The following is a 22,150-nucleotide window of genomic DNA, read 5'->3' on the forward strand; positions in this document are numbered from 1 at the left end:
TGGCTGTCGGCTCTCCTTCCGCTCTCTGGGCATCTCACCAGTCTGGACACAGGACGGGTCCAAGAGTGGAACAGCCATGGGTGTAGCAGGTTTGAAGGCTGTTGTTTTGACTGAGCTGTGGGAAGCCCAGAGCAGGGGGTGTTACAGTCAGAACAGAGGAGTCTTGGTGGAGCTCTGTGGGGCTCTGGGTTGAAATGAGGGGGTTGGGGATTCCAGCTTGGGATTGTGGGGTGTTGGCCGGGCTGTGGTGGGAGAGGGGCTCCAGGATAGATGACGCTGCAGCTCCGGACTGAGGTGCATTGGCCAAGTTGGGCAAGGCGAGGGGCTCAGGACGGGACTAGCTGGGTAGGGTTGCAGGTCAGGATCAGTGAGAAGTTGGGAAGTTTGCAGTCTCCCTGCACTATACTAAGAGCCCCTTGCTGTCCTAGGCCCTGAATTCGCTCACTGGTGATTGGAAGAGGACTCCCCAGCCACACACCCTGCCATCAAGTGGAGAGAGAGTGGCTGGCAGGACCCCGCCCCCCTGCTAGCACTTCCCAGTCTTCCTTTGCACAGAATTCCCAGCAGGGGTGCTGGGACAGTTTGTATAGAGGGGTGCTGAGAGCCATTGAATGGAACTGTAAACCCTGCATTTGATGGAAACCACTTACAGCCTGGGGTGCTACTGCACCCCCAGTTCCAGCACCTATGGTTCCCAGTTCCCAGCTGGGTTTCACTGGGGTTATCTTGGAAAGAGCCGCAGCTTCCCGACGGACAGGGCCTTGTGCTTTGCAGTCAGGTGGAGGAGGAGTGTGGAAGTGGATATTGTTCTGTGGAGGCCCAGAGCCAGGTTCATTGCCACCTGGAGACATTTGGAGTTGCTTTTTAATTTCTTCCCACCAGTCAGATGGCTGTGGGGTCAGGGCAGGTTACCTGGAGGTGTTGAATCGCATGGGGCAGTCACCAGCAACTGTCAATGTGTTTAGGTAATAAGGATGTCAATCTACAGGGAGAGGTGTATTCATCTGGGTTTGGGAGATGATGCATGTGTGACGAGTTCCCCCGGGGTGCCACCTGAAACTGGGGTATCACTGAGTTCCCATGACCCACCAGCCTGGGCTCCCTCTCACACTGTGCTGGTGTGACAAGTTGCTAAGCTCTCCAAGCTTGTTCTTTAAATCAGCATACACATAGGTGGGGACACACCCAGCTGCAGCTGCTCACAGATGCTGGGATCAGCTCTGCATAGGAAGACTCAGCTAAGGCACCTCCCCGTTCCCAAGGCGTGCACCCTCCTCTAGAATGTAAACCCAAAGTTATACTGTCTTGCACTGCACAGGGAACTGTACACCGTAAGCTCATAAAATTCACCCCCTCCCTCAATGTGGAGAGAGATATGTTTTCTGCCCCAAGTTATAATGTCCACACACTGGTTTTAGACAAAACAAAAACAAGTTTATTAACTACAAAAGATAGATTTTAAATGATTTCAAAGGATAGCAAACAGATCAAAGCAGATTACCCAGCAAATAAACAAAAACAATCTAAGCTTAATATACTAAAGAGATTGGATATGAGTAGCAAATTCTCACCCTAATTGTTAATTTAGGCAGTTTGCAGAGATTCTTGAGGGCAAACTGCACTTGTTTGCAGCTTAAAACGCCAGGTATACCTTTCACAGGCTTGAAACCCGTCTAGCCTGGGTTCAGCCCTTCTCCCCAGTTCCAGTCCTTGTTCCTCAGGTGTTTCCAGCAGTCTCCTTTGGGAGTCAGAGAAGAACCCTGGTGATGTCACTCCCGTGCCTTAAATAGCTTTTGAATATGGCGGGAATCCTTTGTCTCCAGACTTAGTTCCCACGCCTTTCAGTGGAAAAAACACTGGTATTCCAAGATGAAGTCCAGTACCAGGTGACTTGGTCACATGTCCCTGTAGGGTCACATAACTCGGAGGCTGTTTGTAGCGTCCTCAGGAAAACTTCCCAAGAAGGCTCCCCAGAGGGAGATTAGCATCTTCTAAGACCTGTTGTTTTCCCTAATGGCCCTTCCCAGCCAGCCATCTAGACTGATTGCATTCTGTCCAGTGGGCATTCCCCAGGTGTAAACACATTTGTAATAGAGGCATAGACCATATTCCTAACTTCAGATACCAGAATGCTGCATGCATACAAATAGGAGAATCATATTCAGCCAAGCATAACCTTTCCGATGACATCTCCCATGACCCATCTTGTATAAAACACCTCATAGTTACGCCATAATCATATCATAACAACATCTCTATGAAGAATATGGGGCTTAGGGTCACAGCATGTTCTGAGCCAGGGATTGCAGAGCCCAGACAGAGCATTCCCCTGGCTTCTCTGCTACCAATACGTGGTGGATGCCAGACAATCAGCTGGCAGGGAATCAGAGTATCAAGATAGAGTCCATGCATCCAAACATCACTCTAACCGGCAGGTACCTCAAGGGCTCCTGGCTGCAGGGCTAACCATGCAGCACCATTCCTGAGAACTACGGTGGCTTTTCAAAATGGAAAAATAGTGGAGCTAGTCATTGGTAGTATGGCTGCACCCAGACCAGTCAGGAGCAAGGCCACGCCGTGCTTGGTGCTGTACAAACACATGGGAAGAGACAGGCTCTGAGCTTACAGTGAATGTGTGACTCTGTATGAATGATCCTGCAGCGTCTGCAGGCTGGGACCACATGGCCTCTGACAAGCCCTAGCTAGTCTGAAGATGGAGATTGATCCGTTTTTGAACAGGAGTCTCTGACGGGGTTGCCTGTGACAACAAAGCACTGGACTCAGTGACCCAAGAGGTCCGTTCCAGTTCTGTGTTCCTAAAGGTGATTCTCAAACGATTCTCCCTCTGCCTAGTCTTATCTGCCTAGGGGTGTTGGTTTTGTACCGTGCCCACCACTGTGGTACCTGGTCTGGGGATCAGCAGTGGTTGATGGAGCCTTTGGTGGCATGGGCAGAATGGAGCAGCGTGAGAGCTGTGTGGTGAGTGTTGGGAGAGGAAGGGGGCTATCCACTGGCCTTTCTCCTATGGCACAGTCAGTAGAGTGAGGTAACGGCAGCCTACCGCCCCCTGCAATTGCTGATACCCATGGGGGGGATGCCGTCTCCACTCTGTGGGCTCCATTATTAGAGTCGCTGGCTTGATCGCATTGATCCTGTGGGGCCCTCACCTCCCTTTCCACTCGTCGGCTCCAATGGGGCACTCAGCCCCTCCAAGGATCGGTCCCATAGATGCACTCCAGCTCTGACAGTGTCGGCGCTGCTCCGAGGGCCATTCCCACACGGGGGAGTCGCCCGGTGGCCCAGACTCAAACTGGGGAGCAGCAGGACCCCAGGGGAGGTGGAAAGGCCCAGCATGCATGGGAGAGGAGGGAGGGCAACTCTCCCAAGTGCCCTAGTTACAGGGCCCCACCTAGCAAACAGACCCTGACCCACCACCAGAACACCCCAGCCCAGAGAGGGTGAGGCACACGGGGCTCCCACTTGCCGGATACAGGGAAACAGATGGGATCTGAGCTGGCACAGCTGCCGACTCTGATGAGCACTCTCGGCTTCAGGGCAGCAGGAACCCTCGGTCGCCTGCTCTCTAGGTTAATGTCCCTGCTCACCCTGGCCCTGCACAGCATGTGAAACCAGCCTGCCTGGTCAGGGACCTGAGGTAACGCCTAATGAACAGGGATACTCCCCGGGCAGACAGGGTGGCTACCCCCAGGCCGTGGGTGGGGAAGCAGAGGCAGGTAGATGGAGCGTGACCGGCCCAGCCTGTCCATAGCAGAGCCAGGCACAGAACCCAGCTCTCTTGAGTCCCAGGCCCCGGCTCTAACCGCGGCATGGCATTGTCTCTGGCGCTCAGCGGCATAGCCTGAGATGCAAAGGCTGCAGGGCCCCATTGAAGGCCAGCAGGCCTGGTCTTGCAGCTCCTGAAAGCCAATGGGAGCTTTTGCTTTGGCTTCAGTGGGAGCGGGGGCAGGCCCGTGGCTCTAAGGAACAGGGGAGGGTGGGGGACGTGGCTGCGGCAGTGCTGGGACATCACAGGAAGTGGCTCTTGCCCCTAGGAGGGGTGAGCTGGCAGCACTGGAAACCCCACCTCTAACGTGCTGCCCCCTTGCGCTGCTCTCTGGTGTGGGAGGGAACCGGGGAGGGAGAGGGGCTGAGGGGGCTACGGGCCCATTTTGCTCAGATGGAGAGGTCAAACCACAGCTCTGTGCTCAGAGCCTCCCTTCTCGGGGCTGAGCGAGGCCTGGCTGATGGAGGGGAGAGTCTAGGGGTGTCAGACAGGGGGCTGGCTACCCTGCCATTGCAGCCTGCTGAGCTGAAGGAGCACAGATGCTGCCAGGCACCCAAAGGGCTATGTTGGGCATGACACTGATCTGAGCCAAGAGGTTGCTTGTCGGGGCATTTTAGGATTAAACCTGCCCTGGAGCCACCAGTGTTTGGAAGCGCCTCTCCTCCCCCAAATATTGCCCTGCAACCCTAGCTGGAGCTCTTTTCTCCAGCCTCCATGGACTCCTAGATTCCTCCCCACCCACCGAAAACAGAACTGTCTCCTTAGCCTCCCCCATCGACTTCCTCCCGGTGCCCTCGTGGGCCCATGTTCAGCCTTGGCATGAGCAGATGCAGCTCCAGAGGAATTGCCCCTTAGGGCTGGATGAGGCCCAAGGCCTCACTGACCTCTCACTTTGGGCCCCTCTGGTCACAGGGCAGCCCCCAAGGGCTTCATGGGGCTGAGATGCAAGCTGGAGGGCAGAGGCTAGTTCCTGTGGAGCTGTTCAACGCGCCAGGGGAGCTGAGGGGCCGCTATTTCCACCCTCCTTTGGGTTGCTGCCACCTTTGCCTTCCTCTGACTGACTGCTCATGGGGGAAAGACTGTGATTCTAGCTGGCTGCTCCTTGGGGCCGACCCCACCCTGGCACAGGTGTGGACGTGACCTCTGCAGGATTTATGCCTGGGCCATACTTAGAACCCCAGAGCAGGCTGAAGCTGAAGGGCACCTGCCCTTTTTAGGCATGGGCTGGGGGCTGTAACCGGACCTCTGTTCTTCCCCACTGAGGCTGGGCCTGCCCAGGGGAGGAGGCGTTAGCTCTGGAAGGGCATGGATCTATTTTAGGGATGAGCTACCCAAGCTGTTTTTCATGTGCTCCCTAATGCGCAAGGCCTTTTCAGGCTTTCCCTACATTGCTGGGCATGAGGGTGGCCCTGACGTGCCAGGCAGGTTTGCTGCCCGTAGGCGATAAACACAGGTGAGCAGGAGGGGATTGGGCCCTGGGATGCCCCCTAGTGGCAGGAATAAGTGAAAACACAAGACTGATGAGGAACCCAGAACCCTTCTCCGAGCACCTGGATCCCATCTTACTGAAGGGTGAGAGCTGCAGTTCTGTGCACTGGGGGCCAGTGGGGGTGGGCCACTATGTCCGAGGCTGGGGGACTCCTGTAGTTGGGTGAGGGAAGAGGAATGGCTCTCTGTGGGGGCTGGGCAGCTGCGGGAGTGTGCCCAGGAGGTTCAGCAAGTTGGCTACTGCGTGTGGGAGATGGGTGGGGAGGACGGGCTGTTCTTTGTGCGGGGGGAGTCCAGGGTTGTGTCTTTGCTCTTCATACACAACAGGGGAGGCAGAGGGCTGGTTAGTCCTGTCCCCAAACATGCCAAACGGCACACATCCTGCTGCGCTGGCTGCTTCTGAAAACATACAACATCCACCACTAGAGGGCTTGCGAACTATCCAAAGGGACACTGCCCTGTTCCTGCACACTACAGACTGGAGTAAGGCCCTGTCTGCATCAGGGGGAAGCGCGGTTTGCACCAATGTAGTTGCCCTGGTGTCAAAGGGCATTTACACCGACACCCAGGGTAAGCTGCACTTGTTCCACGCACGCGGGGCGTCCCCTCTGGTGCAGCTGCATCGGCATAATAACACCAGTTCAATAACCCCCAGGGTAGACCCACAGTCAGGGGGTGAAAATGGGAGCAACTCCACCCTCACTCCAAATGCATCGGCCTTCTCTCCAGTTCCCCCCTTCCCCCCAAATGCTTCTCTTCCCCATGCTCCCCCTAGTGTTTACATACCTGTATTGCATTTACTCACTCTCCATTCAACACACATTAATTCAACATTGCTGCAAGGAAATAGGGCCATGCAGTGACCAATGTGTAGGAATCCTACCGGCCCCCACCAGTTTAACTCAGGGTGGAATTTGGGCCCTGTACCTTTAAGAATTTGCTTATTTGGGTGGACTGTCAATCAGATGTGTTAACTTCCTGCAACAAAGGAAGCTGAGAGCTGATGAGATCTGGTCACTGAGCAGCGCAGGGGCAGGTAACAACAGGTGTCCGATGTAAGCATTATGTTTCCAACCTAAGGTGGCTGCATCGTAAAGCTGTCAGGCCAAGATCATTCCTGATGTGACACCCAGGGGTTAGCTTGGCCCCTCAGTGGAGTAAAGTCAGCTCTACTCAGGTGCTCTGTAAGGGTGGAGCCTTGATCAGGCTGTGCAGGGGGCACAGTGGAGGCTGGGTCATATGACTTCCTCTCTGATCTCTGGGAAAGGGAAGCTGTGAATTCTGGAAGTGAGGTCTGAAGCGTGCAAGGTCTGTGTGAGAGAGAGCATCCCTCGAGGGGGTTCCTATCACAGGGGTGTGGTGCCAGGCTCACTCATGCATACACCAGTTGGCTCTGTTTCTAGATGAACGCAGCGATGCCAGCTCTGGCAATTTTATCACAGGATACCTGGTGTTTTTCTTAAAGCCCCAGGTCTTGGAGTCATGTGATTAGATGAGAATCTCAGTTTTTGTTTGTTTGTTTGTTTAAAAAGCCAGTTTCCAGCTTGACTGAAGAGAAAAGCTTGAGAACATGAATCCAAATGCCGCCCAATGGCTCAGTAACCAAAAGACAAAAAGACCCCAACACTTATGATTTTAAAAAATCTCATGACTTTGAAGGAAATCGTCTTTTTTGGGGACCTGACTCATGATTTATGAACCCTTTGGACTGGCCATTCTAGGCTGGAGAAAAGTGACACAAGTTCTCCCTGCATGTCAGAGAGGTTTGAACAGGGGCTGGATGGGTCTGCTGGCACTCTTGGTGATGGTGACTCTTTCTGGTTTGGGGGCTAATACCCAAACAGGCACTTCAACCTCTTGAGGTCCCTTTCTAGCCCTACATTGCCAGGATTCTCTGTGAGCCCTGGAGGATGGGGAACAATTTACCAAGGGTCCTGTTGGATTCTCCATTACCGGCAATTTTAAAATCGAGACTGTCTGTTTTGCTAAAGGATCCGCACTAGGAATTATTTGGGGGAAGTTCTCTGGCCTGTGTTACACAGGAGGTCAGCCTCAATGACCACAAGGGTCCCTTCTGACCTTGGAGTCTGTGAATCGAGGTAAACTGCCCTCCCCCCTAGGGAGTCAGCATGGCGGATGTGCACTGTCAGTTGCTGAAGATATCAAGGGAATGGGGGCGGGGGGGCCTGGAATCATGGCTGGCTACTTGTGGGGAAGGGAGGGCTGAGTTAGATAAAGGTGCATGAGAAACATCTGCATGTTCCAGCTTCTGGGGCTCCGTGAAGGCAACCAGGTCTCTCCATTTCTGCTGGAGCCCCGAGCCACTGCCCCACCCTAGCCGGGCAGGGCTGGGTGAGGCTTGCTATGGACCTCAGCAGCATGACTTTGTCGTCTTGAGGATGCAGCTGACTTTTGGGATCAACTAAACCTGTGGTCACAAAGTGAGGGGAGGGGATGCAAGACAGCCCCAAATGGGACTGATCGTGTCAAGGCAGACGTACAGCTGAGCATTGGAAGGGAATTTGGGGTCTCTCTTCTAGTGGGGAAACGTACTGAATAATGCAGCCCTCAGCTGCCCCCACGATCATGTGTGTCCAGTACTCAGGGCTAAGGGGGTGTCACCCCAAACTCCCTCTACAATGTCACAGTAGTAAATTTTAAAGGGGTCCTGTTACCCTGCTTTTCTGCCCCTCTTGATTCCTACCCTGTAAACAGCAGGCCCACGGAGATGCAATATTACTGTCAACTTGGTTCTTGCCTCATAGCAAACCCTCTGGGATGAGTATGTAGAGAACCCAGCAGGGAAGGTCTATGTACATGCACTCGCACCCACAACCCCTCCTGTGCCGTTGTGACCCCATTGGGTTGAGTGCAATGACACTGTGCCAGGGAGAGGAGTTCATCATTCATTAATCAAACTCTGTGGCTAGGCTTTATCTAAAGCTCTTCCTCCAAGAGCTCCCCTTGCATGCCACTGGCTTGGAGCGCTCCAGCTCCGGGAGACTTTGGAGACTCCAGGGGGGAATGTCCAATGCTCTTCCTTTAATCTGTCTAAGGAAGAAGAAGGCTAAACTCGCACTTCGTATCCCCTCCGCCCCAAGCTATTCCAGATGCCCCAGTTTTCCCCACTTCACTCCAGCGAGTCAAAGCACCCGTCACCCTCTTAGTTTCCACCCCCAAACTCAGCTTGAGAGCAGCTAGTCCCTCAGGCAAACGCTGCACAGTGGAATCTGCCTGCTGCCCTGGAGACATGGCTCAGGGCTCCCAGCTGGGCCCATAGCAGAGTCTAAGCACTGACTGCTAGTTATGCCAAATCTTCACCAGAGCACCAGACCAAAGTGCAGTGCCCAGGAGAAGAGACCTGACCGCCTGGCTGAGGGTGGCCCTGCATCCCATGGGGGGGGAGGAAATGGGGCTGGAGAAGAGGGAGCAGGAACAAGGGGGGGTGGGAGCGCCCCCCAGTGGCCAAAGCAAGGCTCTCCACCTGCCCTCCAAGGAGCAGGGTGTGCTGGTGATCCAGTTGGCTCAAACCCAGGCCTCTTGCCTGCTGGGGCGGTGCACTAAGCCCTGGGTCACGAGGCTGGAACAGGTTCTGTAGGATGCTTCTTCATCCCCTGAGCTCCCGCTGTCACCGAAGCAACGCTTATGAAACATACAAAGGCAGCCGCTAGGCTCCGACACCAAGTGCTGCTGCTGTGACAGGCAGGACTGGATCAGCCGGGCTGGTGACCAGGTCTGACTGACGGGGTCTGTCCCAGTGCCCATCTCTGGCTCTCTGATTTCTCGCTGCTCAGAATCTATCTCACGATTCCTGTCTCGGGTGGGTTTTGTCTCCTGTGTTTTCTCTCTTGCTTTTTCTCTCCCTCCCTGGGTGGAAGAGGAGGCAGGAAGGGCTGGTTGTCACAGTGACGTGCCATAGGCACTGAGGCACTCCCAGGTGGCTGGGGGACTGCTGTTCTCTGGATCAGACCGGGTAGCAGAAAGCATCTAGAGGAAGGCTCTGAAGTGTCCGTGTCCATCAGGTAATGGGACTGTTGGTTCAGAACCGCTATGCTAGAACGGGCTACAGGCTGAGAGCCTTCTGAGCTGCAGGGGAGGTTGGGGCCTCCTCCTCTGAAGTCTTCGGACATGTCTTCAAATGCACCAGCTTCCAGTAAGTAGGTGCCTGATTGCCAACCAGCCTGGGAGCCTCAGGAACCTGCACCTCTGTCCCCAGCCCTGTCAGTCACTCACTAGAACAGAACAAGGGAGCAGTTACTAGGGTGCTGTGTTTGTGGGCCTGTGCCATTCGTGTGTGGGTAGCCATGTGTGTGCAGGGGAGCTGGCGTGTTCCTCTGCTCCAAGATACTGGCAGCTGAGCAAACAGTGGGAATCACCTTCTTCCATTTTCTAGGAAATGTATTTGAGAGGTGGGAAGAGATTGAAACCCAGTGAGCTAAGGGGGAGCATGGGCCCTGGGAAGCATTAAGGACTACTTAGCCTCAGGAGGAAAGGGACTGGGGCTGTTTCTGAAGGCCAAACCAGCCCCTTCCTAAAGCCCATAGCTGACCCCCCAGGCCCTCCTGCACTGTCTAACCAGGAGTTCTGTTTCCTTTCAGACTGAAGAGCTTCTTTGCCCAGATCTTCTGAGGATGGCAACAGGTGAGAGCTCCCTTTCCCTGGCTTGGGCGTGGCTCCTTCTCTCCACGCATCTGTCTCCATCTTACTAAGGCTACATCCAGTTGTCTAAGCCCATAGCAATGGGCCTGAGCCCCCAAGTGCAGATCCAGGGTATGGCTGGGGGAGGGGAGGGATGTTGGATCCAGAGTTCTGGCTCAGGGCCATCTCTGCTAACCAGGCTCAGGTTCTGTTGTTGCGTTATCCCCTTTTAGAAACCTTGTGTCCTTCCTTGGTTCTCTTCCTCTTTTCCACTCATCTCCCTGCCAGCCCAGAACAGCGGAAATGCAAGGCTCATGCATGCTGCAAGGATCAGGAGCCGGAAAGAACTAAGGCACCTCCCTTGGACAATTGGTCCTGGCTGGCAGCATCCATGCGCGGTCCTTGCACTTGAGCCCAGTATGAGGGCTCGCAGCTGTCAGGGTGTTCCCCCTCTCCCTCTCTCCTCTTTGGGTTTCACCTGGGTCTTCACCTGCTCTAGCCTGGAGGCAGTGGGTTGCTCTCTGCTCTGTAAACACAGAATAACAGCCCTAGTGACTAAGGGACACGGCCCTGGCAGCAGCAGTACGTCCCTGGTGTCCCCACCCTGTCCTGCCGTGAGACCTCAGCACTGGCCTGCAGGGACCATTTCTAGGGCCGAGAGGGGAGTTCAGTCTCCATGGCCCTCAGTCAGTCCTTGGCATCACTACTGCCAAGGTTGCCGATTAGTGCTGGTTATGAGGGTGGTTTTTGTGATGCTGGCACTTGTTCACTAGCAACTGGACTGAGAACCACTCAGCTTGTTTCTCCCAGACCGGAGAAGAGCCATCAGATGATCAGGGAAGTGATTATTCCCCTCTATTCAGCACTGATGAGGCCACATCTGGAATATTGCATCCAGTTTTGGGCCCCCACTACAGAAAGGATGTGGACATATTGGAAAGAGTCCAGTGGAGGGCAACGGAAATGACTAGGGGGCTGGGGCACATGATATATGAGGAGAGGCTGAGGGAAATGGGATTGTTAGTCTGCAGAAGAGAAGAGTGAGGGGGGATTTGGTAGCAGCCTTCAACTACCTGAAGGGGGGGTTCCAAAGAGGATGGAGCTAGGCTGTTCTCAGTGGTGGCAGATGACAGAACAAGGAGAAATGGTCTCAAGTTGCAGTGGGGGAGGTCTAGGTTGGATATTAGGAAAAACTATTTCACTAGGAGGGTGGTGAAGCACTGGAATGGGTCACCCAGGAAGGTGGTGGAATCTTCATCCTTATTGGTTTTTAAGGCCCGGCTTGACAAAGCCCTGGCTGGGTTGATTTAGTTGGGGTTGGTCCTGCTTTGAGCAGGGGGTTGGACTAGATGACCTCCTGAGGTCTCTTCCAACCCTAATCTTCTATGATTCTGTGACGACTTCATTACTACCAACCTGAGCCAGTGACAGGCTATACAACCGAGAGCCAATCCCCTGTCTGTACACCTCTGTCTTTGGCTCCCATTGCCATGGGCTCTGAATATATCCTTACAGCCTCCCTAGTGGGTGGTGAAGTATTATCCCTGTTTGATAGGTGGGAACTGTGGCACAAAGGGAGTAAGGAATAACAATTTTCAAATATACTCAAGTCCCATTTTCAAAAGCGTTGGCTTTCAGTGAGACTTGAGGCTGCTACGTTTGGAAACCACTTTGGGCTGGTCTACGCTGGGAACTTACATCAGCATAACTATGTCTCTTGAGGATGTGAAAAATCCACCCCCCTGAGAGATGCAGCTATACTGACCTCACCCCGATGTAGACATTGCTAGAAAGAATGCCCTCCGTCAGCTACACCAGTGGGAGAACCCCGCCCATCACTGTAGTGAGTGTCTCTGCTGTAGGATTTGAAGTGTAGACAGAGCCTTTGAAAATGTGGGACTTAAGTTTCTAAGTCACTTGAGCATTTTTGCAAATGTTATCCATAGTGCAAATCTGTGACAGAGCCAGGAATTTAACCCCGTCCTCTGGCTCCCTGTGCAGTGCCCTAACTACCAAACAGCCTTTTCTCCATTCCCAGTTTTGCTCCAATTCCTGAAGAACATCCCCAGTGTCTCAGACAAAAACAATGAGGAGTCCTGTGGCACCTTAAAGACTAACAGATTTATTAGGGCATAAGCTTTCGTGGGTAAAAAACCCATTTCTTCAGATGCATGGAATAAAAATTACAGAAATGGGCATAAATATATATTGGCACATGAAGAGAAAGGAGTTCTACCTTGCAAGTGGAGAACCAGTGTTCAAGGCCAATTTAGTCAGGGTGTATGTGGTCCACTCCCAACAATTGATGAGGAGGTGTAAATACCAAGAGAGGGAAAATTGCTTTTATAGTGAGCCAACCACACGCAGTCCCGCAGAGTCTCAGACAGTGCTTGCAACCATGGCTCTGCCTTTCTCTGCATGAGCTCCTTGGCACAGTCAGATCTCATCTGCCAACGTGATCAGAAAGCATCTTAACTGCCAAAGGCCACCCTGTTCCCCGTCTGCTCGGAGGTGTAATTTTAGAAGGCTGCAATCAGAAGACCTCTTATTGCTGGGAGCTGCAGACTCCAAGCCACAGCCAGCTCTGAGAACACCTTCCTTTATTTTTAGTACTTCTGCCTTGTCCTTGCGACACTTGAGACAGGACCATTCACCCAGCTTTGAAAATGTTCCAGCGTACTGTACCTGGGGAGAGGAGCTCCCTATCAGCTCCAGGCACTGGAATTAATGGTGACTTCGAATTAAATTGCCCACTCCCAGAATGATTGTGACGCTGAGGGAACCTCTCGGTTGTGGAGCTGGGATGTTGGCCCAATGTGAATTGGGGGAGGGGGGCAGTTGGGACACTGAGGTTGCAACTTTTCTGAGAGGGTCAATGGTTGCATCTCTCTTGTCACTCTGGCTTTTTGGAGGAGATTCTTTCCTGGGTGGGGATTTATAGCTGCGGCCAAATGCAAGTGAGCCGGCCCTCCTGGTGCTAATCCAGCGTAATATTTGCTGTTGTGCGTGGCATGGGGGCCAGATTCTGCTCTCAGTCACACTGGTGTAAAGCTAGAGTAACTCTGTGCATAGGCTGGGGGAGTCGTCTAGGCCATCGGCCTGACCACTTTTTGGCCAGGCCAAACCAGAGTGACACTGAAGCTCCCACCCACCACAACACCACGCATTCAAATATGGAGGGGATGGGTGTAGGGGCTCATGAGCCGGGGGGTGGGAGGGTCAGGCTGCTGGTGCAGGGGGCACCTGAGAAGGGAAGAGAGGGCTAGGCAGGGGTGTGGCGTAAATCTGTTCCCCCCACCCACACACTTTAAGTGGTGCTTCACAGCCCCTGACTGTGTGTACACCTGTGCAGTTACTCCAGCTTTATATTGGTGTAACTGGCAGCAGGATTTCACACAGAGAGTTTAATGGCCAGAGAGGGTGGGCAAGGAAAAGGGGAATGCGTGTCGGAAATAGTGGGCATGTCCGCGGGTGGACATACCATGGCGGGTGGGAATATCAGAGATGATGGGCTTGTGCAAGAGGTGGGCACAGAGGCTGTGATGGGGCGACTGGAGCAGGTGGAAGATCTGGAATTGGAGTGGCTGGCTCAGCAGAGCTTGTGGAGGCATTGGCTGGGGCAGATGGGAGACAGTGATGTCTGCGAGGGGTCAGAGTTTGTGAAGCACCTGCCAGGCCACGGACGTGAGCCTCTGGGGAGGGAGCGTGTCCCGGGAGAGAGGTGAATCACCCTTAGGTTTTGTAATGGTGCGGGCGCTAAAGGGGGAGATGTCAATCGCCACAGGCTGAAGGAGCTTCTCCCCTCCCTAGAAGGAAGCACCCGCCTGTTTCGTCCCATGGCCCATGCCTTTCTCAAAGGGCTGAGGCCCTGACTCGCTGTTTGATTCCTTAGTCTCCTTGTCTCACTGGGGGCCCTCGGATTTTGAGCTTACTTACAGTGGGCCAAATCCCTCCCTGGTGTAGCTCCAGTGAAGCCAGCTGAGTTACACCAGGGATGAATTTGGTCCTCTCTCTGGAGGCATCTGAGGCGGTGGGGCAGAGGCCAAGAGGAAGCCATCCTCCCGGTCAGAAGGAAGATGGATGCCACCCAGTGCCCTGCCTTGTGTGCCTGGGGAACCTGGGATGTCCTACCACTTTCTCCCCTATCCTTATATATACATCAAAAGCTACAGCTCAGTGCTAGAGGATGGGTCCTGGGTGGCATTGGTGTGGGCGCCATGTTGTGGGGGCTCATGGCTGTCGGGTTCCACGGTATAAGGCTGTTCCGTGAGAGGTACCGCCAAGAGCTGCTGTCTGAGCCCATTTACACCAGCCCCCCATGGGGTCACTCCAGATTGACTGAGATCAGAATCTTTGCCCACTGGCTTCTGTGATGTGGCTGAGGCTTGGCTCCTGCCATATCCTAGCAACCGTCTCCCTGGCAATGTGTGTTAGCCCTGACCACAAGGCTCCAGCCTGGCCCAGCCCTGAAGGGAGGCCAGCCGCTGGCTCAGGCATCAAAATGTGCTGAGCAGAAACTGCTTGGCAAGAAGAGGGGGAACAGAGGAGAGCAGGAGCCAGCAAGTCGGAGAGATGGGGACAGAGTGCTCCTGCCTGGCTGCCTCAGCGGAAAAGGCTGGCAAAGGTACCCTGGGGGGGCAATGTCCCCATATCGCCTGCCATGAAGCCACCAAACGAACGGCCCACTGCTGACCGTGTTCTGCTCCCATTTATCCCCGGGGAACTGGGGCTGGTTGCCAAGTTCCCTCCTCCAGGCAGATCCCCTGGGGAAGTGGTCGAGAGGGATTTGTCCCGGCTCGGGGGAGGTTTCCTTCCTGCGATCGCTCACTCGCTCTCGGACTAATCCTCTTCTCTGCTTTTCCTTCTCCCACAGAAAAACTGAAGAACAGCAAAATCATCTTCGTGGTGGGTAAGTCAGCGATGGGCTCAGTGAAAAGCTGAGGAGTCGTGAGCGGCGCTTTCAGTCCTGGCTCGGTTACCTAAAGCCACATCCACTGAGCTCATGGGGCTGTGACATGGGACCCTGTCCTTCAAATTTTAAGCTGAAGTTTTCAAAGAGACCTGGGATTTCAGGGGGCCAACCTGAGATCCTGTAAAGGGGTTTGATTTTCAGCAGGCAGGTGCTCGGAGCTTTCGGGTCATCAGGTGCCTTTAAGGTGTCCTAAGTTGTGCTCTAAAAATCACTAGCCATGTCTGCAAATGTTTGCCCTGGCCTCCAAAGGGAAGTCGTGGCTATCATCCAAAACCAGACTGGACAGAATACATGGGAGTGGGCAATAGAGAGCGCCCTGCTGTGGCACCGAGACGGAATAGAGGGCCTGTGGGCGCTTGCCACCTTTGCTTTTGGTGTTGTTGGGGAGGGTGCCCTGAAGGCCTCTAATTACCCCCAGATCAGGTACAGCTTAGGGGAGAGCTTCCACAACCTGCCTTCCTCCACCTCACCTGGAGGAGCCACCTCTGGAGGCATGAGTGGGGGCACAGTCTCCAGGGCCTATTCAGTCCTTTGCTTCTCTCTGCTGAGACTATCCGATGCATCGGACACACAGTGACACCCCCCCCCGCCCCCCGGCCCCTTTTATTCATGTAGGCCACCAAGCAAAGTCCCAGCTTGGGCTAGGTTTGAAGTGGCAGCTGAGCCACAGATTTCGGGTGACATCCTGGGCAGCTGCTTTCAAAGACACACGGGCGCTTTGTGGGGGAAATGTGGATCCATGTCCTGTGGAGGCAGTTCTGCGGGTATCTCTGTTTCTCTCCCCGCCGCCCACCTTTTGTCACTAGCGATAGAGACACAAAGACAGGAGCTTCCTGGCTTTGGGGTTCAGCTGCTGCCTGTTTTGCTTCACGCTGACCTGTTGATGAGATCATAATAATCTCCCCAGAGCTGGTTGTGCTGCCTGGGGCAGAGGGCTCGGAGCCCAGCAGGAGCCCTGAACTCCTTACCTAAGGTCCCCATTGTGTGCAGAGGCTCCTAGTAAGTAAGAACAAAGAGGAGGATGAAACAGGGCTGTTGCTAGGTGGGATTTTTGCCTCGGAAGCACCCAAGCTCTTTTCCCATCCTCCCCCTTCTGTGTTTTGAATCTGGGCCTTGTCCTTGTGTGAATTGCAGGTGGGCCCGGCTCAGGGAAAGGGACCCAATGTGAGAAGATTGTCCAGAAGTATGGCTACACCCACCTGTCCACTGGAGACCTCCTGAGAGCAGAGGTCAACTCTGGCTCAGAGAGAGGCAAGAAGCTCTCTGCCATCATGGAGAAGGGAGAGCTGGTGCCCCTGGTGAGTCTGGGCCGTTTTTGCAGTGGAAGGAAGTGGGTCTTAAAGCGTTACATCCTGGCACATTTCCAGCTACCCATGCTGGCGTGTGAGAACCTGATGCGGAGGCCATCTCAGGCCACCTGCTTTCCTGGCTGCAGTGCATTGTGGGGAGCTGAGGCAGGTGCATGGAAGGGCCACTGTTGGGGCACCTCTTTCCCAGCTCTTAGGGGATGGCTTATGGACCTGGCTTCCCAGGAGTCTGGTCGCTCCTGGCAGCAGCAGGGAGAAAGTGCTCTGGCAGCTGGGGAGGGGAGCAAGTTAGGGCATAAAATGGGGGAGGACAAGCTCCATGTCTGTGGGTGTTGGTGCCCAGAGACCACGGTGAGCAGCCGCTGCTTGCTGTGCCTCCTCTGGTGAGACAGGAGCTGCATATGGTCCCTGGATCCTGCAAAAGGATCTGTCTGTTGGTGTGATCGAGGACAAACATTGATGCTCCTGTGGCTTTTCACTAAGAGGTAGGGCTGCTCATAGGGAAGGGGAGCCCAGCGACTGCGGGAGAGTCTGCAAAGCTGCCAGCTAGCTGGAACTGAAAGCGCTGTCCCTAACTGTGACCTAAAACACCTACGTTTCCCCTCCCCTCAGGACACGGTGCTTGATATGCTGCGAGACGCCATGGTGGCCAAGGCAGATGTCTCCAAGGGATTCCTGATTGACGGCTACCCCCGAGAGGTGAAGCAAGGTGTGGAGTTTGAGAAGAAGGTGAGGAAGGGGGTGGCAGAGGCTCCAATGCCGTTGGGAGGGCCATCCACTTGGCACAACCCTGACTGAGCGTGCTACCATTTGCACTAAAAGCTTGTCAAGCAGAACCAGAGCCACCCTAGAGAGCAGAGCAGGGGCTGGGCAGCTGTTCAGTGGGGCAGAAAAGGGATACGCTCCCCAGGGGAGAGACACAAACAGTGAGTGTAGACAGCAGTACCAGCAGTGTCTTCTCACCCCTTGCCCCCAAACACTGGACATCACACCCACACCTGTGGTAGTTTTGTCACAAACTCAGCGTGGTGGGATTGCTCGATGGCTGGATAGGGCGACCCTAGAAATGGGGAAGTGGTGGGGTCGATTCATTGGGGCAGACCATCTCATCTGCTGCTGGAGGCACCATCTTTAGGTTGTGATGTCGAGCCAAGGTCTGGATCACTGCTATTTTCTGTAGAACAGGTTTTGTCCCAGCTTAACTTGAGTAATTACGTTCTGCCTCCCCCAGTTACCCAGTCATGTTCAACTGAGTGTCAGATTCGTCTTTCCTTCCCATCCTGAACTGCTGAGGTAGGGTTGCTGCATGCTGGTAAATAACTGTCATGCTCCACCTGAGAGGTGGCTGCAGTGAGCCCCTTAAACACCCTGAAGGTGTCTGGAGTGCAAGGTTGTATATGATGGTATTGTTAATGGGGTTAGAGCAGGAAGGCTGTTCCGTGTGCTGCCTAGGAGCAGGTTTTACTGTCTGCTCCAGGGAAACTGTAACCCTGCTAGTGCAGGCCTGGAGAGGCTGGGGAGAAAACTTGTGAGAGAGGAAGGTACCTGCGTTGGAGTGATCCCTGGCTGTAATACGTGGGACTGGCACAAGGTGGCGCAATGGTTGCTCCATAGAAACAGCTGGAAAAAACAATTGAAGAGGAAGGATCCTTTTTAGCAGGCTGTGGCCTGGGATGAACCTACAAGTCAGGGTGGTAAATGGCCTGGGCTAATGAACATGTGCAAAGTAACAAGCAAACGGAGGCTCAGTGTGCCCCTGGCACATATGCAGTAGCGTGCTCCAGAGCAAAGACAGAGCCAGCTATTAGAGGTTTCAGAGTAACAGCCGTGTTAGTCTGTATTCGCAAAAAGAAAAGGAGGACTTGTGGCACCTTAGAGACTAACCAATTTATTTGAGCATGAGCTTTCGTGAGCTACAGTCACCCAGTGCCCGGAAAATCCAAGTTACCCCCAACCTGATTGCCATGGGATGGTTGGTGTGAGGGCATGTATGTTGGTGCACACTGGGGTAACAGTCCTGACCCTCGTCTGCACGGGGTCAGAGTGGTGGGGTGATAGGGTTGCCAACTTTTTACTCGCACAAAACCGAACACCCTTGCCCCGGCCCCTGTCATAGAATCATAGAATATCAGGGTTGGAAGGGACCTCAGGAGGTCATCTAGTCCAACCCCCTGCTCAAAGCAGGACCAATCCCCAGCTAAATCATCCCAGTCAGGGCTTTGTCAAGCCTGACCTTAAAAACTTCTAAGGAAGGAGATTCCACCACCTCCCTAGGTAACTCATTCCAGTGTTTCATCACCCTCCTAGTGAAAAAGTTTTTCCTAATATCCAACCTAAACCTCCCCCACTGCAACTTGAGACCATTACTCCTTTGTCTGTCATCAGCTACCACTGAGAACAGTCTAAATCCATCCTCTTTGGAACCCCCTTTCAGGTAGTTGAAAGCAGCTATCAAATCCCCCCTCGTTTTTCTCTTCTGCAGACTAAACAATCCCAGTTCCCTCAGCCTCTCCTCATAACTCATGTGTTCCAGTCCCCTAATAATTTTTGTTGCCCTTCGCTGGACTCTTTCCAATTTTTCCACATCCTTCTTGTACTGTGGGGCCCAAAACTGGACACAGTACTCCAGATGAGGCCTTACCAGTGTCGAATAGAGGGGAACGATCATGTCCCTCGATCTGCTGGCAATGCCCCTACTTATACATCCCAAATGCCATTGGCCTTCTTGGCAACAAGGGCACACTGTTGACTCATATCCAGCTTCTCGTCCACTGTAACCCCTAGGTCCTTTTCCGCAGAACTGCTGCCAAGCCATTCAGTCCCTAGTCTGTAGCATGGGATTCTTCCGTCCTAAGTGCAGGACTCTGCACTTGTCCTTGTTGAACCTCATCCATTTTGGCCCAATCCCCTAATTTGTCTCGGTCCCTCTGTATCCTATCCCTACCCTGCAGCGTATCTACCTCTCCCCCCAGTTTAGTGTCATCTGCAAACTTGCTGAGGGTGCAATCCACACCATCCTCCAGATCATTTATGAAGTTATTGAACAAAACCAGCCCCAGGACCGATCCTTGGGGCACTCCACTTGATCCTGGATGCCAACTAGACATGGAGCCATTGATCACTACCCGTTGAGCCCGACAATCTAGCCAACTTTCTATCCACCTTATAGTCCATTCATCCAGCCCATAGTTCTTTAACTTGCTGGCAAGAATACTGTGGGAGACGGTGTCAAAAGCTTTGCTAAAGTCAAGGAACAACACGTCCACAGCTTTCCCCTCATCCACCGAGCCAGTTATCTCGTCATAGAACGCAATTAGAATAGTCAGGCATGACTTGCCCTTTGTGAATCCATGCTGACTGTTCCTGATCACTTTCCTCTCTTCTAAGTGCTTCAGAATTGATTCCTTGAGGACCTGCTCCATTTCCAAGAGGGAAAAAGTCCCTCTTTTTCCAGGGACTGAGGTGAGGCTGACTGGCTTGTAGTTCCCAGGATCCTCCTCCTTCCCTTTTTTTAAAGATGGGCACTACATTAGCCTTTTTCCAATCGTCCGGGACTTCCCCCGATCGCCATGAGTTTTCAAAGATAATGTCCAATGGCTCTGCAATCACATCTGCCAACTCCTTTAGCGCTCTCGGATGCAGCGCATCCGGCCCCATGGACTTGTGCTCGTCCAGCTTTTCTAAATAGTCCTGAACCACTTCTTTCTCCACAGAGGGCTGGTCACCTCCTCCCCATGCTGTGCTGCCCAGTGCAGTAGTCTGGGAGCTGACCTTGTTCATGAAGACAGAGGCAAAAAAAGCACTGAGTACATTAGCTTTTTCCACATCCTCTGTCACTAGGTTGCCTCCCTCATTCAGTAAGGGGCCCACACTTTCCTTGACTTTCTTCTTGTTGCTAACATACCCGAAGAAACCCTTCTTGTTACTCTTAACATCTCTTGCTAGCTGCAACTCCAAGTGTGGTTTGGCCTTCCTGATTTCACTCCTGCATCCCCGAACAATATTTTTATACTCTTCCCTGGTCATTTGTCCAATCTTCCACTTCTTGTAAGCTTCTTTTTTGTGTTCAAGATCAGCAAGGATTTCACTGTTAAGCCAAGCTGGTCACCTGCCATATTTACTATTCTTTCTACACATCGGGATGGTTTGTCCCTGTAACCTCAGTAAGGATTCTTTAAAATACAGCCAGTTCTCCTGGACTCCTTTCCCCCTCATGTTATTCTCCCAGGGGATCCTGCCCGTCAGTTCCCTGAGGGACTCAAAGTCTGCTTTTCTGAAATCCAGGGTCCGTATTCTGCTGCTCTCCTTTCTTCCCTGTGTCAGGATCCTGAACTCGACCATCTCATGGTCACTGCCTCCCAGGTTCCCATCCACTTTAGCGTCCCCTACTAATTCTTCCTGGTTTGTGAAAAGCAGGTCAAGAAGAGCTCTGCCCCTAGTTGGTTCCTCCAGCACTTGCACCAGGAAATTGTCCCCTACACTTTCCAAAAACTTCCTGGATTGTCTGTGCACCACTGTATTGCTCTCCCAGCAGATATCAGGGTGATTGAAGTCTCCCATGAGAACTGGGGCCTGCGATCTAGTAACTTCCGTGAGTTGCCGGAAGAAAGCCTCGTGGTCTATAGCAGACTCTCACCACGACATCACCCTTGTTGCTCACACTTCTAAACTTAATCCAGAGACTCTCAGGTTTTTCTGCAGTTTCATACTTGAGCTCTGAGCAGTCAAACTGCTCCCTTACATACGATGCAACTCCCCCACCTTTTCTGCCCTGCCTGTCCTTCCTGAACAGTTTATATCCATTCATGACAGTACTCCAGTCATGTGAGTTATCCCACCAAGTCTCTGTTATTCCAATCACATCATAATTCCTTGACTGTGCCAGGACTCCCAGTTCTCCCTGCTTGTTTCCCAGGCTTCATGCATTTGTGTATAGGCACTTGAGATAACTCGCTGATTGTCCCTCTTTCTCAGTATGAGGCAGGACCCCGCTCTCTCACACGCTCCTGCTCGTGCTTCCTCCCGGTATCCCACTTCCCCACTTATCTCAGGGCTTTGGTCTCCTTCCCCCGGTGAACCTAGTTTAAAGCCCTCCTCACTAGGTTAGCCAGCCTGCTTGCGAAGATGCTCTTCCGTCTCTTCATTAGGTGGAGCCCATCTCTGCCTAGCACTCCTCCTTCTTGGAACACCATCCCATGGTCAAAGAATCCAAAGCCTTCTCTCCGACACCACCTGCGTAGCCATTCGTTGACTTCCACAATTCGACGGAAGTCAACGCCCCTTCCCAGAGGCCCCGCCCTTCTTACTCCATCCCCCCTCCCTCTGTCACTCGCTCTGCCCCCCTCACTCACTCGCTCATTTTCACTGGGCTGGCTCAGGGGGCTGAGGTGCAGGAGGGGGTGAGGGCTCCGGCTGGGGGTGTGGGCTCTGGGGTGGGGCCAGAAATTAGTAGATCAGAGTGCGGGAGGGGGCTCCAGGCTGAAGCAGTGGTCTGGGATGTGGGAGGGGGTGAGGGCTCCGGCTGGGGGTGTGAGCTCTGGGGTGGGGTCAGGGATGAGGGGTTCAGAGGACGGGAGAGGGATCAGGGCTGGGACAGGGGGTTGGGGTGCGGTGAAGGGAGTGAGGGCTTTGGCTGGGGTTGCAGGCTCTGTGGTGGGGATGGGGATTTGGGGTTTGGAGGGTCCTCTGGGCTGGGACCGAGGGGTTTGGAGGGTTGGAGATGGATCAGGGCTGGGGTAGGGGGTTGGGACATTGTGGGGTTCAGGGATGCAGGCTCCTGGTGGCTCTTACCTCAAGCAGCTCCCAGAAGCAGCAGCATGTCGCCCCTCCGGGCTCCTAAGCGGAGGCATGGACAGGCAGCTCTGCATGCTGCCCTGTCCGCAGGCACCACCCCTGCAGCTCCCATTGGCCTTGGTTCCCGGCCAGTGGGAGCTGTGGGGACAGCACTTGGGGCGGGGCAGG

At 53.7% G+C, this 22,150-nt stretch overlaps 1 protein-coding gene across 4 annotated transcripts in view; it reads left to right on the forward strand.

The window, feature by feature from the left end:
* AK1 (adenylate kinase 1) overlaps positions 1–22,150 on the forward strand; it is a 44,250-nt gene that overhangs the window by 19,429 nt on the left and 2,671 nt on the right. For 3 of the 4 annotated variants that reach the window (XM_084650061.1, XM_084650064.1, XM_084650062.1), the window contains 4 exons: positions 9,871–9,913; positions 14,784–14,819; positions 16,017–16,180; positions 16,802–16,918. In XM_084650061.1, the coding sequence (XP_084506187.1) occupies positions 9,871–9,913; positions 14,784–14,819; positions 16,017–16,180; positions 16,802–16,918 (360 nt within the window). Of the gene's footprint in view, positions 1–9,870; positions 9,914–14,359; positions 14,535–14,783; positions 14,820–16,016; positions 16,181–16,801; positions 16,919–22,150 lie in introns of those variants that run through there. The other variant, XM_084650063.1, reaches the window with a different exon arrangement.

Source organism: Lepidochelys olivacea (assembly GCF_965140295.1).
Source record: "Lepidochelys olivacea isolate rLepOli2 genome assembly, chromosome: 16".
Classification (NCBI taxonomy): domain Eukaryota; kingdom Metazoa; phylum Chordata; order Testudines; family Cheloniidae; genus Lepidochelys; species Lepidochelys olivacea.